Genomic DNA, 17,940 nt, shown 5'->3' with positions numbered 1-17,940 from the left:
AGTTAAAGTCCGACGCCAGGCAGCCGAACGGTAGGAAGCACATTCAGGTGTGTATCAAATTGTGCATTTTTCCCTCACTTCACTGTGCCGCTTACCCCCATTCATGCCTCACTCAGAGCATGCAAGTACTTCAAAATGCTCTCATTACTGAACAGCACTCTCAGCAAGGGTAAGAGTGTCATTCCTGTCAGACATGAATGCTCTAGAGCTTTTAAAGTGGGCAAGAGATACCTCCAGAATTTTTCAAGTAAATCTCCAAACAATCTACGTCTGCTTGTGTGGCGATTACCAGCTACAAAAACATATTTAGGATTCTCTAAAACCTACCAATCCTTTTTCCCTACTATTTTCTCAACATACTGTGAGGACTAACAGAAGTCCAGGGAAATGTAATGTATTAAATGCAAGACTTACCTATGTGAGGCTGATGGGCAGCTGCCAACGCGTACTGCTGCTGCTGCGCTGCTGTTAGCTGTTGAACCGCAAGTGCATTCGGTCTTTGGAACAACTGAAGAGACAGAAGCACAAATATGGTCCTTTACTCATGCACAAAAAGCATTCTCTTACTTCCTTTCAAAGCAATTCCTTTACATTAGATTTATTTTCACAACTACAGACGCTCCTCTTTAAAGGGAAACATTTCAAAAGGAACTGAAAAAAACCCAAACCCCTTTGAAATGAATTGCCCATGATAATCCACCTGCAAAAAAAAAAAAAAAAAAAAAAAAAGTATTTCTGAAGTACAGCTAAAGCACAGCCAGGGTTTTCTCTGCACAATGCCTGGAAGCCATTTTTTCTTTTTTTCCAACTCCTCCTCAAACACACAGCCCCTAACTGCAGCCTGTGGGTCACCAGTAGCTGCCATGAGCACCTCCAGATCTTGACCAACGCCGAGCACGGTGAAATCCCGGTTAGACCAGTGGACAACCCGCGCGACTCTCCCAGACGGTCCCACGCGGCAGGCGGGCTGTGGGGCGAGGCGATGCGCTCCAGATGGCTTCAGAGCCATCAGATGGGATGCCAGCCCGGGGAGCTCGCAAACCCCTGGACAAAATGCTCCCTTTACCTGCCAGCCTTCCACCTCCAGCATCTCCTACGTGCACCCAGGCAAGGAGGGTAAATTCTTCTTTGACCACAGACAGCAACCAGACCCGGGGACTTTTTGGGTAAGCCATCCAAAGTACACACAAGTCTGCCAGCTTACAGCTTACTACAGTCTTAGGGAGCAATGGGCAGTGTTATTGAGAACAGTCATTCTCAATGAGAAAAAAAAAAAAAAAAAGAGAGGATTACATTAGTCTTTAAAGAAAAAGTATTTTTGCTTAGGGTTTTTTTTTCCTCCATTCATCCACATCCTCACTAAGCTCACCTCCCCACCTTCCTATGCGGAGTAGATGCCTCTACTTAAGTGAAACACTGCCTGAATCAATCCATCAGCAGACCATCGCTCAGCAATAATTAAAACATTTAAGAAGACACAAGCTGAATAGCCACTCTGAAACTCTCCAGAAGCAATGTTCCCCACTTACTTCCAAAAGTGATCATTTCTGAGGTGTGAATGACTTCACAAACCGCTGTGATAAATGTTTTCTTTCTCCACGCACTTGGAAAAAAAATAGGCCTAAATGCTATACAATTTTCACACCTATTATCTCTGCCCTCCTTTCAGACAAGACAAGTGAGCTACTTCAACTGTCAGAAGCAGCAATAATAATTCTGCCCAAATTTTTGGCAGAAACTTGCAACCATCAAGAAGAAGCACGGAATCATTTAGAAAATTAGGGGTTTTTTTATAGGCAGAAATTGGAGTTGGTTCTCCTGAGAGCAGGATGAGCAACTGCGCTGTTTAGGCAGCAAATATGAAAAAAGATAGGTGATAGTCTACCTCTATTTTCTTCTCTTTTTATGAGTTCAGACGGAGAAAAAGAAAACACGTAAGGGATCAGCATCAGATTTAAGATGTGGAACTTGGTACTTAAGGGATCCAGAACTGATCTTCTCTGTGCCAAAAACCTAGTCACAACCATTTTCCCCAAAGACTGCTCACCGCTTACGATGTTGGGGCCCCTCCATATATCCAAGGAATATCGTAATGCTGCTTACGGAGAAACACGTCAAACCCACAGGTTTTTTTAGCACCTCCCTGGGTCTACTGCCAGGAGGGCCATAAAACATTCCTAGCAGTCTTTATGCAGAACACACCTGTTTTTTTTTTCCCCCTTTTCTTTTTTCCTTTTTAACGTGTCATTCGACAATACTTCGTGCTTACACAAAGTTGAGTGCTTATAAGGGCTGTAATCTTCATTAATATACCATCTGCCATTAGTAGCTGGATCAAACGCTCTGACATCGTTTAGTTAAAAAAAGCAAGGACATCATGGACAACGTGACCTACAGAAAATGGAGTGAGGGATACCGGCTCTGTAGGAGTCTCCAGCAACATCTCGTTCACTGATCAGCATCAGCACATATGGAAAAAAAAAAAATCTCCCCTAAACTGCTTCACTGCTGGGTAGAGCTACATCTAGAACAGACATCCTTGGTTTGTGTTCTACTTTTGTATTGAGTTCAGCAACCCAGTATTTTAGCTTTCTTCAGCTGCAAACACTTCACCAAAACCTTTAACTTTCATATTGTTTTGCATCCCTGGGATCCGTTTTTCCAGTCTTCTAATATGTATTCTGCCAAGGTGAACAGCAGAGGAAATGGCTAGATTATTAGTTGCCTATGTCAAGGGCAAAAAAAGGACTTCTCTTCTCTGAAAATACCTTTTCTTTTGCTCAGTTTACATCTGTGATGAGTTCCACACCTCCCAAACGCATCTCAATGATCCATTTTTAAGTGAGAAGTACTACCAAAAAAAGAATACACAGCTACTCAAAGCATGAATATTTCACCTGCTGCTGGGTTGGTTTTTTTTGTTGTTGTCTGCTTGCTCTCCCCATCGTGTGAGCACAGCTGATGACTGCTAAATTGGACTTGCAGACATACAAGTACCCACACTACCTCTGTGCATTTTTCTTTTGCTGAAATCAAGCCACAGTATCCAAAACGCTCTGCAAATGGCTGCTTGTCAGCAGCTGTTGAGAGTTTACCTAAAGACTCAAAGAGGGAGATTGAAAAGATGCTCCTTTACCTAAAATCACTGGTATTACAGAAGGGAGAAATAAGGATCAGAGTGGCTGAGCAGAGTCCTTTCATCCGCTCACGAAAATCACCGAGAGTATGTCTGCATCCTCAAGTCAAAGAAACCTAAAGACTTGGCTCCAACTTAGCGACGCTTACTTCCTCAGACAATATTCTTGACCTTCTTTAAAACCACACGCAAACGTTCTGCGTTCACACTGTGTTGCAAGCACGAGAAAGGGCTGGATTCCTTCCGCCTGCAGCAGGCCTCCTCTCAAATCTTTATGGAGTTCCCCTTCCAAAGAAAGGTCAGATAAACGTTGGCGTCTAAGCCACGCACTCGGGCAGTGACTCAAATCGGCGACCTCTCCCTCCGTCCGCTCTAAATCGCAGTTTCTGCAAGCCTGCAAACCCAGACTCTAGGCTCAGCTTACCCGGAAGAAACTCAGTGTGAACAGCTCGAACTTCTTGCAGCTGCAGATTTCATACTGCCTGTAGCACATGAGGAAGCGGAGCCAACAAAACCGATCGCAATTTCAGGCTTTACTTAGCCCGATAAGCCCCTACACCACGTGAGCTCTGGGAATCATCAACTCTATGTATTTAGGAAGAGTCATTAAAGCCTCAATGCACTGTCTCCATCTGCTGACAGCAAAGACCTATATCCTAAAAAACGACGTATCAGTATTAAATTGTGGTCGTGGAAAAAAGAAGAGAAACCTCTTCAACAGGAATATTAACTAGAATTTACAAAGTGAGGCTGAAGTTATAAAAAAGTACGCAGGGAGCATTTTAGCCTATTGGAAATCACAGTCAGAGTGAAAACCTACAAACTACTGACACAGTTTCGGAGGAGGTCAGTAGGATCACCCGACGCTGCAAAAAGCGAGGCGATTTTCCTGTCTCACATGTACACAAGTGAAGTATCTTTTACAACAGGCGGGGGGAGATCATCGAGGGAATTCCAAGAAACCAGAACAGCGCAGACTGTATCATACAGTTATGGGAACGTTGTAAGATTAGATTTCTGTAAGCCAGTTTCTCCTGCAATATAAACATCTGACTTCTCTAATCAGATTACACATGGTTAAGACCTTCCCTTCTTAATATTGCTTTTAGCTGTACTTGCTTGTAATCCCTTCAAAGTATATGACGCTTCCCAACGGACCGAGAAAGACACTTTTACAGATGAGATCCTTTTGTTCAGGACATATTTCCTTCTGACAACTGAATGGAAAAGACTGTACTGCCGAAAGACAGATTTCTTTCATACGGGCAATAACTGGCAGACGGCAAATACCAAGAAACACTGGCTGCTGGATAGCATATATTAAGAAAGCGGGTACAATTCCGAGCCAAGATACATTGCATTTACACAAACGTGCACCGAGAGGTCACGTTTGGCAGAAGAGCGAATCCTTACCTTTCATACAGCGCTTAGGCTTACAAAAGCCTGCCTGCATGTACCAGAGGTGTACGTAGGTATTGCAACAAAGCTGAAACTAAAATAACAGTCCTTACTGAACAGCCTGGCCTGCTTATTCGCAGCGTGACCTGGGAGGGAGCTGAGCCCGCCAGCACGACCGGGCGGGCAGGCAGCTGTGCTCACTGCGCCAGCACCTCCTGCTCCCCTCCGAAATTCACGGTTCAGAGACGAGAGAGACCGGCAGCTTCACCGGCAACCCAGCAGAAAGTTTTAAGCATGACTACATGGAGGTGACATCAGCTCTATGTGGATATTACCCATCCACTTCATACCAAGAAAAAAAAAAACCCCAGGCCTGTCCACAGAGCCAGCGCGCCGTACTGCAACCACTTCTGAAATCAGCGCTCCTTCCAGGTCAGCCTTACTTCCAGAGTTTTGGTTTCCACTAGCTAGGCGCAAGACGTGCCAAATTTTAAATCCTATTTTTAGAGGCTGGAAGAAACAAATAAAAACTACTTGAACTTGTAAATGAGCCTTAATTTAAATAAAATACACTAACAGACAAAATACAAATTACAGGCTTCACGTCCCTGCAGTTATTTTCCCATATCTCACGGTTCTTTAAAAAGCAGTTCAATTATTTAGCTCTAACATACTGTTTTAAAAAAATACACACGTTTCATTGTTTGAAAGTAATTCTTGCATTCAAGGTCCTACGCCAGAGTAGGACAAAGACTTGAAACTAGCTTTTTTTCTTTTTTTCCTTTTTGAACTATACAGCAGCTATTTAATCATTAAAAAATTTTCCATCATTAACCTCCCAAGCATGCTATATATTAAACAACCAATTAAGCTATAACACAGATATTTACATTGCTTTTGAGGCTACGATAACGCTCTGAAGGTGGGCCTTTAGCACAGACTTGGCAACGGTCTTTCCTCAACAGAGTGCCAACGGGCTATTCTGATAAAAAAATCAGATATTTCAGGAAACCCAGGGCTAGTTAGCTACAACAAAGGATTTTATTCTTCTTTGAGGGATATCACAGCTACAGAAGGAGGGCAATAAAAGTTTACAATCGTTACCCAAACCAGCAGGAAGAGGAGTGGATTACGAGTCGATCCTTGGACCCAGGCCCAGCATTCAAGAGAAGCCAGCAGCAGAGCAAGGACTCGCGTTACTCGTCTGGGATGAGAAGCTGGGGCCGCTTGCGTGGGAGAAAAGGTCAAACCAACCCGCTGGGCTGAGATAAAGTTTTGTAGCACTGGACTCCGACCTCAGGTTTTAAACCATGCTCAAGTACGAGCGAGCCGGTTTGAAGTCATCATTGCTGCAGCCTGCTCTGGTCCGGTGCTGCGGAGATCCCACAGCAGGGCTGCAACGGCGAGGCTCAACACTCGTTTGACCTTTAAGTCACTTCAAGGGCTCCAGGGGGGCTGCGTTTCTTTTTTGGTTTGTTTCACAGTTTTTACTAATTTAAAGCTCTTCTCCAATGCAAACTTACTCAAGCTAAAAATGGTTAATAAGCAGAAGCGTGCTGTTGATAACGGCTGTTTATTACAGGTCCTTAAGACTGCTGCTCAGATGGGCACGTTAAGCGGATCTCCTGCAGCGAGCTCCCTAGGAGGACACATGCAGCACTCTACAGATGGCGCAGAGATGATGAAGCCATTCCAAGCCTTCCTCCGCCCCTCTCCCCAAGAGAAGAGCCTGAGCTCACGCTAACCCCATGACGACTCTCCCGCAGGAACCGGAGCGGTAGGGTAGGGCCAGCGGCCGGCACTTTACCTGCTGCTGGGAACTGTAATCGAAGAGGCCCACGGTGGCTGCGGCCGAGTCCACGGGTACTTGAGTGCCAGAATAATCAAACTGAAGAGGCTCCATGCCAACGTGCTCCATGGGATCCAGAGGGACACTCTGGGACTCGATGTTGGAGAAATCCTCCACCGGCTTGGCACCGTTAGTACTCGCCAGCTGGGCTAAGCCCTCTGATCCATTCTGGTTTGGACCCAAAAGATCTACTTCACTAGCAGAGTTCTGGCAATTACCAGGTGTACGGCTACGCGGAAAGAAAAGATACTCGTCACTGAGCATGTCCATTTAATGCTACGTCCCACAGCACGGATTAACAGCAACAGACACTAGTACTCACCAGAACTGCTCGCAGACGTTGTGATAAAGGGGATAAAAATAAAAGGATGGTCTGAAATAGTTCCCTATATGAATTCTATAGAAAAATTTATGTATTTAAAAAAACCCCAAAACACCACCCACAAAACCCCCAGTCCCCCTGCCTCAAAGACCTGTTACAGTACAAGTGTAAAAAATTCAGTGTCTTTTTTCTCCTCAATTGAGAGAGTCTGTCATAACAAGACAGGATTTCAGAAATGCCCAAGTCATTTTTTCATAAAGCTATTTGGTAATTATTAACCACGTGACGCTCTGGCACTGTATCTCGCTTGAAACCTTTCTAAACGAGCTGCCATGGTTTCCTAATTACCCAACATAAGCACTGGGCTCGAGTGGGAAACGGCTCATCTCATGCAAGGGCCAGCAGTGCGCGCCTCACAGCTCATTTGCTTTGCTTTTACAGTTCTCCTACACGTCAACACGAGGCGCAGCATGCAGGTAAGCTAGCAAGAAGTACAAATGCATTGATTACATCAATAGCCACAGTTTCAGAAAGCTTTAATCTCTCGAGAGCTACAAGGAAAAAGCCCAAAACCCCAAGTATAATTTAGTCTAGTATATAAGTAGAATCAGCATCTTCAGCAGGTATTTCCATAGGAATCCCACACAGAGTAATTAAAAACAGGTGTGAAAATAAAAATAAGATTACAGCGTACGGAACTAGGTCTGCACAGACTAGAGCTATCGGGTGTTATCCTCCACCTTCTCACAGTGCTTCCCTGCGCACATTATAACGTCCTCATGACACTGGTTCAATGAGTCAAAAGCTTTTTCGCTACAGCATGGAAAATTTTTCAAAAAACGTTGTGTGACACTGATTAATTATTAACTAATGGTGCACGTACCTGAAGTCTTTGACATCTGCGTCGATTCCATTCTGCACAGGCAAACCATTTGTTTTATCCATCACATCCCCCTCCTCCTTCAGATCTCCTAATTTATCGCCATCAAATGTGCCCTTATTTTTCTTATCCCCTTTGTCATTCTCATCATTCTCTGCATCCCTTGGCCCCTAGGCAAAAGAGACATTATTTTAATAAGCTTAGTTTTCAGATCAATTTTACTTTTCTTCTGAGATGGTAACAAATCAAAGAAACAGGTCACAATAAAGTAAGTCACTTGCAAACATTAGTTCTTACAAAGAAAAAAATGTAAAAAAGCAAAACAGTCAATCATAATCAAAGAAATAAGGGAATTAGTTCTCATTCTTCCAAGAGAGGTTTTATCTATCTATTCAGTTTCTGCCATTTAGTAATTCAGGGGCTGCTTCTAGAGGCTCTAAAAATCCCACCCCAAAATAATTTTAAAGAATACTTATCCAAATCCTTTCTAGATGGGACTTAGGCACTTCAAAATTAACTCAGGAACTTTTAAATACGACAGCAGGTACTGTAGGGGTATAAACTGAATTAGCACCTCTCCGAAAGTCACGGTCTCGGCGTCAAAGATGCCGTAATTGACTGGACAAGTGCCTGTATTTGAGCAGACCAGGATCACCTCGCTTTGGGGGGGCATTACCGTGATTTGCGCAGTGAATTCCAAGATACGGCTCATTTAAGAGCACTCAAGTCAATCACTGGCTTGATCATTGGTTCATATAATTCTAAAGCACATTTCTTGGGGGTGGGTGGGGGGGTAGGGAAGGGGAGAGAAAGAAGAAAAAAGGATTTCTGTTCTGTTGAGCATTTTATGAGTGGTATTACATCTGCAGCAATTCTGCCCTTAATGTCTGCATTTTATTTCACTTGGGAGAAGAATAAAGGGTGATTATGCCAGGGGCAGAGTTTTGAACAACAAAAGGGAGAGGAAAAACAACATAATTTATGATAAAAAACAGCAAGGGGCATATAAACATATTTATCAGAGACAGCTTTCGTGCTGTCACAAAGACAGACATTGAAACCCTGTCTTCCACTTCATTTGAGGGAAAAGTACTCTGTATATAACAGGGCATTTGAGCCCTGTATCAACTAAATAACTTTTCCATTCTCTCTAATTGGAGGGGGGGATTCCCCCCCCCCCCATATTTAGGAAGAGAGATTGTTTTAAAAGCAATCATCTTCTGATGCTTCTTCTCAAAGAAAATAAAATGGTGCTTCCTTAGCATTAGAGAGCAGCCTTGGAAATGCCAATTGTAAATACCAATTTGGAGCCCAATTCTCCCCCACACAGTGTGATACTAAACCAGTGAGACCCTTCGTTTCAGAACTGGCATCCTGACTATCAGTGCTGCGGAGCAGACACCTATCATCTGAACTGGGGGTTAGAGAAACTGGCTCCTCATTTCTCAAAAATCATCTTTCTTAGGCTCAGGGTTCGACAAGGTTATCGGGTGCCCACTAATGAGGGACAAAAATATAAGAGGATGGATGAAGAAAACCAGAAATCAGCTCCCTGAAAAGATGAGCACAGCAGTCGAACAGTAACAAACCTACTCCGCTTTTCAACAGTTCCTGATCTAGCACTCGGCCGAGGAGGCAGAGCCGAGATGCAGCCCCTTTCCCCACTACCGGCACGGGGCTTGATTACGCCTCTCTCACCGCAGCCTTAGATTCGAGGCAGCAGCAACTGTGCTCCCTTCCCCACCCCACAAAGCACAGTGACTAATGCCGCTTCTCCGTAGGAAATGATATGCCCTTGAAAGCATTCCCCAGCTGGAGTGGCTTTTGTAGCTACGTTACGCTTCTAGCATCATTACATGGAGCTTTTTGTTCTTAGCCAGCAACAAAGCAGCCACACGCTCATTCAAAAACCACAGGTATATTTGCATACTTTTCCAACAAGCTCAGATGGGGTGTTACTGCCGGTGTGCTTATCTGAAGAACCAGGGAATGTCAGCAACCTTCCCATCCTGTACACCCATCTCCCATACTGCACCCCCTAAGTCAAGAACAATGGTGAAACTGCTAGCCGACCCGTTTTGAGAAAGATTGCTAAACTAAGAGCAAATAAAAGAAAGAAGAAACATCTGCCTTTAGGAATGGATTAACAAACAAACAAACCAAGCAGCAAATGGAGAAAATAACATAATGGGAACTCAAATGTCAGAATCGGGCACACTTACAAATCCTCCTTTCCTTAGGCAGGAGTCTCCAGGAGATGAGCTCAACACATACTCCACCATGCTAACTCCAAGTCCTCCACTCTCTGACCGTGGTGAAAGCACTGAGTTGACTTCACTATTCACATGAAAGCCCTGACCAGGTCTTCTCTGAACCATAATTGGTTGGGAAACAGAGTGATCTGGAACAAAAACATGTGTAATTCTTATAAGTAGATCCAACTATTCAAAGGAGGCAAGTCATTAAATACGTACTCTCTAGTGTCTTAATTGTACTAAGAAGTGCCAAATTTTTGACTCTGATGATGTCCATTAGAAAAAGCAGGATGGCTTTCTCATTTTTTAAATACTAGAACCTGTAAACCTACAAGCGATAACTACATTTAAAGTCTAAAATGGTAAAATTTCAGAAATTTAAGTCTCTAAGTAAAGGTTGCAATTAAAAAACCAAAGTTCTAGTTTTTAGTTTTAGTAAAACTCTTGCATTAGTACAGGGAAAAAACAGTCAGTCTTGGTTTGTCATTTAAAACATCATCCTACCGTTATACCAGCCTACATTTGGTTTTTTCATCATATGAACTGGCATATTCATGTCATGATCAGTTTCTCTTAGCTTCCTCAAGAAAAAGTTTTTGAGAGCTTCATTTCTTCCTCCTCATCCCCTGTCCTCCTGCATCCGCTCCATCCCTTCCTCCCCTCTGCAGCACGAGGGTTCGAGAGCCAACCAGAGCAGACTAAGGACAGATGTCTCCAAGTCCTCACAAGCTCTGCAAAAATTGCTGGCTGGGCAGCAGCGGGTGCGCTTGCATCCCCAGGGAGGGAAGGGCAGAAGCACTCCGCTCCTGCCTGCTCAGACCGGCAGCGGTCAGCGAGCCAGTAACAGCAGGCAGCAGATGGAGCAGTTGCCGGGGGTCGGTGGAAGGGACGCGCAGTGATAGCGGTACTGCAGCTCCCTTATTTTATAAGGCATAAGCTGTCAGGAGAAGTCATTCTATTCTATCATTGCTCCCAGCTACACCTTCCTGCCTTCTCCCTCAAGCCAGCACAAGAATCTATGGGGCCACAAAGTGAAGTGGACTGGGGAGACTTTTCCGGGATGAAGTTAACAAAGAAAAGATAAAAGCTAGTTTTAACCCAGACCAACTCCCCAGCAGGTTTCATTGCACTGCTGTGTAACTACTTGTACCACCAGGAGGGGAGGAAAGGAGTGGCCTGCATCAGACAGCACTGCTCATTTTAGTGGTACTGCCTTCAAATGCTTTAAAACTATAGCTTCAAGGCAGGGTAGCAAAGATCCAAAGTCATGTGGGAGGACTGCAGTGCATACTGTGGACACAGACAGAAAGAAAATGGATGGAGGGAAGGGCATCTTACAGAAAACCAGGCTTCAGTAGTTCCGCTGTCCACGGAACAAACTAGTCCTCTGGCCAAGGACACTTCCACACCCCTCCGCCCAGCTGTGCTCCCCGCTCTGGGGCAGCGGCCTTGAGCAGCTGCTCAGACCCTGGCTGTTCTCTTCATGTGAGAGGAGCACAAGGGGAAACTGCGCCTTCCCTGACGGGCAGCAGCGCAGGCCACGGCTCAGCACTAAAGGCTGTAAGGTGCGCAGGCTTCATGGAGAATAAACAAAGGAAGAGATGAGGCGATGGGCTTTGCCTCGCGGAGATCTGTGATCAAGCGGCGCAGGAGGTTGCCTCCCCCAGGTGTCTACCCTGCCCGTCTGGTGGATGTCGCCGGCCCAACAACAGGAGAAAGTCTCCTCCTCAGCTGTTGTTGCTGTTCGGAGCCCGGCTCGGCCCTTTCACCCACCCTCAGCTGCAGTTTATGTTACCACCACCGAGCACAAACTGCTGTTGAGGACGGGACGGGCGCTGCTACGCGGATCCACCGCGCAGGCGAGTCAGACAGCTGGAGGCAGCAGCTCCCCAAGATCTCCCCCGTGCCCAGCCAGGCTGCAATATTCAGCCGATCAGATTTTGAGAAGCTTTACCACCTTTTCACAGCCATTTTGAAATTTAACCAAATGAAAAAAATGCCCCTTAGCACTATCCCAATACCTTCAACTCTAATAATGGATATTTTCTGCAGGAAAAGAACTCCACACAGTGGTGAAGTTCCCCTAAATCACATCTCCCCTGGAGCTGCAGTTCCGCGCAGTTGTTTGGAAACTGCACGAGATACTCAGCGGTGTTTAAGGAGCGTATTCATTACATACAGAAAGCACAGAAAATAAAAAGTAAAAGGTTAGCATTTCAAATTCAGCACATGCATGTGATTTTTTGCCATTTAACTAAAACCAACCTGAACACTCTCCCCTTTAATTCAAAATAAGGGACAGTCTCTGATCCAAGAACAAAATTCTTGGCAGGTAAACTTCAACACTACTAATTCAAAACATCACTTTTTTTCCTTTTTTAAACTGAATGTTGCTGGGTTTTGGTTGGTTGGTTTAGTATTTAAAAATTGTGGGGTTGCTGGGGTTTTTTTTCTCCCTAACTAATCTTGTTCTCTAGTATCTTCGTTCAAACTTCAAGTAATCCATCCCAAGGCAGAAAATACATCAGAAAGTTTAAATTGAAATTTTAATGGCAACCTAAAGTTTTTAAGCAGATAAACATAAGGGTACACACGTTCACATTAGACAATCTTTTTATAACTATGGATATCTTTTAACTCTATCACAAAGCAATATGGGGTTTCCTATTAGTGTTCTATTATGTAAAACAGATGTTTTTAAAAAAAAAAAAAAATCTTTTAAAAGCTGTGTCAACCAGACTGGCCAGCAATTTTGAGTAGATGAGTTGCACATTTCTGTATTCAACCCCAACTAAATTAAGTAAAGAATTGAGCTACCTGATGTTCCCCAAGCACTGTCTCTCCACTGATCTCCCAGAAATATCCCTTTTGGTCCATCTTTGCTGGAATCATCAGATTCCCAAAACTTTTTACCCGGCAACAGCTGCTGCAATTAAAAAAAAAACAAAAAACAAAAACAAAAACAAAGCATGATTAAAATAAGTATAAAATGCAAACATAAACCATAAGCGTCTCCCTTCTAAACATGAATCAATCATTAAACACAAACTGATACATGCTTTATAATCAAAATATTTACATACTCCTAAGGTGAAAGCCATACAGCAACTGAGATAATGATTCAATCTCAGCAATCCTCTTACATTCTTAAACGCTTTATGAACCCCACACACATAAGCACACACATACCATTTACATTCTCCAGCCTCTCGCTACGAGAGCCACTTGCAAGAAAAATATTAGCAGAGAAAAACTGTTCCGATCAGAACATTTTCACAACATCCACCTGAGCTGTGAGGACACCTCTAAAACCACCCAGCATTTCCAGCACAAATTCTTGCCCTTCAAATACTGAGGTTCTGATGCTGGCCGGGACAGAAGAGCTCAAGAGGTGCCCACAGCTCTCACTTCTCGCTTATTGAGCGACTGCCGAGGGCTCTCCGTGCCATGGAGGGTATTCGTAAACACTACTAAGAGCGAAGTTCCGGGCCACCGCACCTGCCGCGCACGCATTGCTCCTACCGGACGAAAAGAAAAAGGTTATGCGCTTGCTGAGAACAAGCCCAAAAGTCATCCTTGGCTTGAACGATCCAAGGAAGATTGTTCAGAAGTTCAGAAGACAGCAGGAAGAACAGCGCGCCCTATTTAGCAGCTGTATTTGAAAATACCAGCTTCACCCAGGAAACACCTGCCGCGTGGCATCTACATATGGCATGGGGAATTTCGAGCCCTGCTTCAGCGCCTTAGATGTCAAGCGTACAATCTCCAAATTAAATCTTCAGGCTGAATGAGATGTATGCGATTCAGACAGGAAACAACAGTACATTCATAGCAAATTAACAAAATAAATGAGCCTTGCCTGCTGAAGTTGGAATAAAACTAAAGGAACTGCAAGATTAACAAGTGCTTGCATCTGTTTGAAATTACCACAGAACAAACAAGAATCATCAGATTAGTCGGTGTCTCCTATACATCAGAAGTGTTGATAACTCTGTACTCCGGCAGACGTGCAAATTTAAGGCGACGGCGTAAAAGGGTAAATAGGCTGCTGGATGAAGACGGAGCACGCATAAATGATTTAAGAGCTCCCAGCCTGCAGCGTACGCCGGTTTAAGACAGACAATCAGAAAAGTTGCGCTCACCGTTCACTTTTTAACTTAAGGAAGATGGGGTTACTCAGAAACGTACCGTGAAGTAGGTCTGTACATAGGAGATTAAACCCGAGGTTCAGATTTGGGTAACTGGACAGATTACAGAGAAAGCAGGCATTATAATGAAAGCAACATCAATTTTACCCCATACCTGAAAAGCAGAATTACTTCCAAATTCTTAAAAAAACCCACCACCAAACTAAAACAAACCCCACCACAGATAAGAGAACAACTACTTTCAGCTATTTAACTAACACTCAAAGTTGCTGTTGACTAAAAGTAATCCTGCTGTTGCGCTGGGATCAGTAGAAAATAAGATCAATCCACGACTTAAACACGGCAGCCGCCTACAAAGAAAAATAAATAAACAAGCAAACAAATGCAATCCCTTTGGAAAAGCCTGTACAGGCACAAGATGGAGGGCAGGCCCGGCGTCTGAGCAGACCTCGGAGCAGAAGCATGGCTGCTTCAGGGGCTCTCAGTCGAACCTGAAGCCGTGCTCAGACGCGCAAGTTGTACAGCAGCAGAAACGCTCCCGGCTCCTCGGCTCGCTGCTGCTGCGGACTGCAAGCCCTGAGCAAGAGCCGGCACGGGGCATTTTCCAGCTGAACTGAAACACTTAAGCACACACCTGCATATTGTCTATACAAGCACAAAGGAACGTAAACCAAAGCCATGCTCACGTACAGAGGTTGAATCAACGTCCCAAACTAGCACAGGTCAAATTTTAGGACGACACGTGCCAGTAACACGCCTCTTGAGCCAGGCACACCAGGGGCTGCAGGCACACCAGGGGCTGCAGGCACACCAGGGGCTGCAGGCACACCAGGGGCTGCAGGCACACCAGGGGCTGCAGGCACACCAGGGGCTCCAGGCACACCAGGGGCTCCAGGCACACCAGGGGCTCCAGGCACACCAGGGGCTCCAGGCACACCAGGGGCTCCAGGCACACCAGGGGCTCCAGGCACACCAGGGGCTCCAGGCACACCAGGGGCTCCAGGCACACCAGGGGCTCCAGCACAGAGGTCGCCGCTGCTGAACCAGCCCAGATCCTCCGCCAAGGCTGAAGGCACCACGTGAGCGTGTGTGCACGCTGTTTGCAGCCGCAGCTAAACAAAACCTATTTACGGATGAACGTTGCTCAATTAAATTGCCGTTTTTCTTTCACTGTAAGTATACACTTGGATAACTTCCCCACCCTAACCTCCTCTTCCAACTCGCAACAGCCTTCCTCCTACTAATTCAAAAGCAAAAGTCTTCAGATTAGCTTTCAAACTAGGGGCGAGACGAGCTCGTTCACCTGCACCGAGCACGACGCCGCGTGCTCCGCAGTCCTGCAGAGGTAGGCGCACCTCAGCCCTGCCTGGACGTACGGACGCCAGTACCTGGGCTGTCCCTAGGGCAGGTGACACAGCTGCACAAGAAGCGTCAGGGACACGCAGGACTTGTACCCACCCTGCTTCGCAGGATTCATTACAGATGCAGAGCCTAGAATCACAGAATTTTTCGAAGATCACAGGGTTTTCGAAGATCATCTAACCCGCCCCTCCTGCCAGGAGCACAGACATCTTTTCAGCATCTTTCAGGTTGCTCAAAGCCCCGTCCAACCCAACCTTGAACGCTTCCAGGGATGGGGCATCCACAACTTCTCTGGGCAACCTCTTCCAGTGCCTCACCACCCTCACTGTAAAGATTTTCCTCCTTGTGTCCAAGAAGTCTGCCTTTAGCGCAAGGAAGGAAAAAAACCCCTTCCTTTCCCTACAGTCAAATATTTGTTCAAAACACTGGCTTCAAGTATCAGAACTTTTCAGTACAGAAAAGCCAAACTTTTGTTTTCCCCAGATCTTCAATATTTGGCACACCGTCCATGCCTACAAACTCTGTATCTTGCACAGTCTATCCAAGCAAGACCATTTAATTGCTTATTTTCTCTACAAGGTATCCCATTCTAGTTTCAATATTTTTCAGCAGCAAGTCATTTCTACCCAAACCTTTCAAAAAAGGTTAAACTCCGAAGAAAGCATTTTAATCCAAATGCTAAGCTACCTCTGGGTTTTTATTGTCTTCTTCCTACTGAGAGAACAAGACTCAACTTGTTCTTTTAACTCTCAAACCACCGAGTAGAGAACACGGTGTTTTCCCCAGCTGCTCCTTCTCTGCAACCACCAGAAGAAACATCATGAGATGTCGGCACGTCACTTTTTAGAAATGTGTCGGTGACTTTAGGATTTATCATTGCATCGTAAACACAGCGTAGGACTGCTCACGATTCTCTCAACTGAATGATAAAAGCAGGGAAACTTGCACCACACTCCCCTTTCATGTAATCCGAAAATAACTCCAGACAACTGTAAGGACAAGTGACTCCCATCAGCAAAACTCATTTCCAAACACACAGACTGCCCTGTTCCTCCAGCTGCACCATGGGTGCCCTCTAGTATTTATAAACATTAAAAAAAATTGTAACACACCTAATGCGTGTTTAAGTTTCTGTCCTTCCCGTATTTCTTAAAATGCAGCTTTTTCACTCCTGCTGCTGCCACCCCAGCACAAGTAACTACTCTCCTCCTCATTCCATTTCAAGGAATTTCAAAGAAGAAAGCGATAGGGACCGATTAAACAAAATTTTAGCGACAACTAAACGCTTCTCATTTCCTTCGACAATACCTTACAGTGTAGAAGGACACACTCTGTTCTGCAGTCACACCTCAGATAAAGGACGGGAAGGGGCATGGGCTTGCAGAAAGGAGACAGGGAAGAAGCGAGCAGAATAGAGTACTTCCTTTCAAGGAAGGAGCAACCTCTAGTTTACAAGAAAATTAAACTCCTTTCATAAGCTCCTGAGTTTTCAAAATGTTAATAAATTTTCCTGATATACACAAGAAAGCAATAGTGAATTCTAAACTTCTGAAATGTATTTCTACTTTAAGGGAAAAGGCAAAATGGAACTTACACAAAAAAATCAAGTATAATGGAAACCTAAGAGGAAATCTGCATCTGTAAACCAGCACAGAAAAGAGGAACAGGGAGCCCAGCAACTGCCCGGTAAGTGCAGTCACAGCAGTAGGTAACCTCAACATTTTTAAAGCAATCCTAAAACCTGAAGCAAACACACGTAAAGGTTCAGTAGTTACTGCTCCCGAGGAAGGCTGCTAGAGGTAACCAAGTTCAGCCTCCCTTCTTGGTTTTAATCCTTTGAGTTACTCGCTTTCTCATGAAATACAGACAGTGGCAACAAAATGAGATTTTTCATTTCTACCAGTTTAAAATTTACACCACATTTCCAAACCATCAGCTCCAGCAGAATTCATCGGAGTGCGGCCATGCTCCGACAATATCTTCAGCAGCACCACCAGGCAAAGGTATTTCCCCCTGCGTGTCCCAGGTGCCAGAGCACGTGCCCCCCTCAAAGCTCCCCTTGAGAAAGAGCAATCTTTTGCAGGTCCGTGTTGCAAACCGGTCAGAGCCCTTGCAAAGAGCAGTCTGCAGATCTGGCTGCCAAGAGGGCTCCAGGAGGTAAGGGGAGAAGTTTGCAACACACCCGCAAGCACCCCCCGGCCGCCGTAAGAACAATACCTTAAACCGGTATTGCCAACACGGGCGTGCTGCGTCTCACGAAACACGTTCAAATCCCAGTTCTAACAAAAGCACACGCTAAAGATGTGGAAAGGGACATCCACAGGCGTGACGCACCAAGTTCAGACACACTTCGTATACAGCTGCATAAACCAGGCGTACCTGAAAGATAACCTAAACCTAACTGAAAGGTAAGGAAAACGAACGCTTCATATGAATATGTGCTTACGAACTGCAGCAACAAGCTTTGTTACGAAGTGGGATATACAGAGCAAGCTTTTATTGGTACTCTGGTTGCTCATTTAAATTAGTATTTCAATTTGCCTGACCATACAAACTGGGTCACTACCACAAAAGGCAGCAAGACCGTGTC

The 17,940-nt window shown here is 44.9% G+C and overlaps 1 protein-coding gene and 1 non-coding gene across 2 annotated transcripts in view; both read right to left on the bottom strand.

Annotated features, from left to right (window-relative positions):
- PUM1 (pumilio RNA binding family member 1) overlaps nucleotides 1-17,940 on the bottom strand; it is a 78,504-nt gene that overhangs the window by 35,222 nt on the left and 25,342 nt on the right. The window contains exons 4-8 of the mRNA XM_075722194.1: nucleotides 12,658-12,766; nucleotides 9,808-9,986; nucleotides 7,589-7,755; nucleotides 6,342-6,612; nucleotides 415-508 (exon numbers count right to left, since the gene is read on the bottom strand). Coding sequence (XP_075578309.1) covers nucleotides 415-508; nucleotides 6,342-6,612; nucleotides 7,589-7,755; nucleotides 9,808-9,986; nucleotides 12,658-12,766 — 820 coding nt within the window. The remainder of the gene's footprint in view (nucleotides 1-414; nucleotides 509-6,341; nucleotides 6,613-7,588; nucleotides 7,756-9,807; nucleotides 9,987-12,657; nucleotides 12,767-17,940) is intronic.
- On the bottom strand, nucleotides 107-192 carry LOC142595073 (small nucleolar RNA SNORD103/SNORD85). Its single transcript, XR_012831694.1, has one exon. It is a non-coding gene; the product is annotated as a small nucleolar RNA SNORD103/SNORD85 (small nucleolar RNA).

The sequence above is a fragment of the Pelecanus crispus genome, chromosome 16 (genome assembly GCF_030463565.1).
Source record: "Pelecanus crispus isolate bPelCri1 chromosome 16, bPelCri1.pri, whole genome shotgun sequence".
NCBI lineage: Eukaryota > Metazoa > Chordata > Aves > Pelecaniformes > Pelecanidae > Pelecanus > Pelecanus crispus.
The sequence above is the reverse complement of the archived record's forward strand: the minus strand, read 5'-3'. Positions and strand labels throughout refer to the sequence as shown.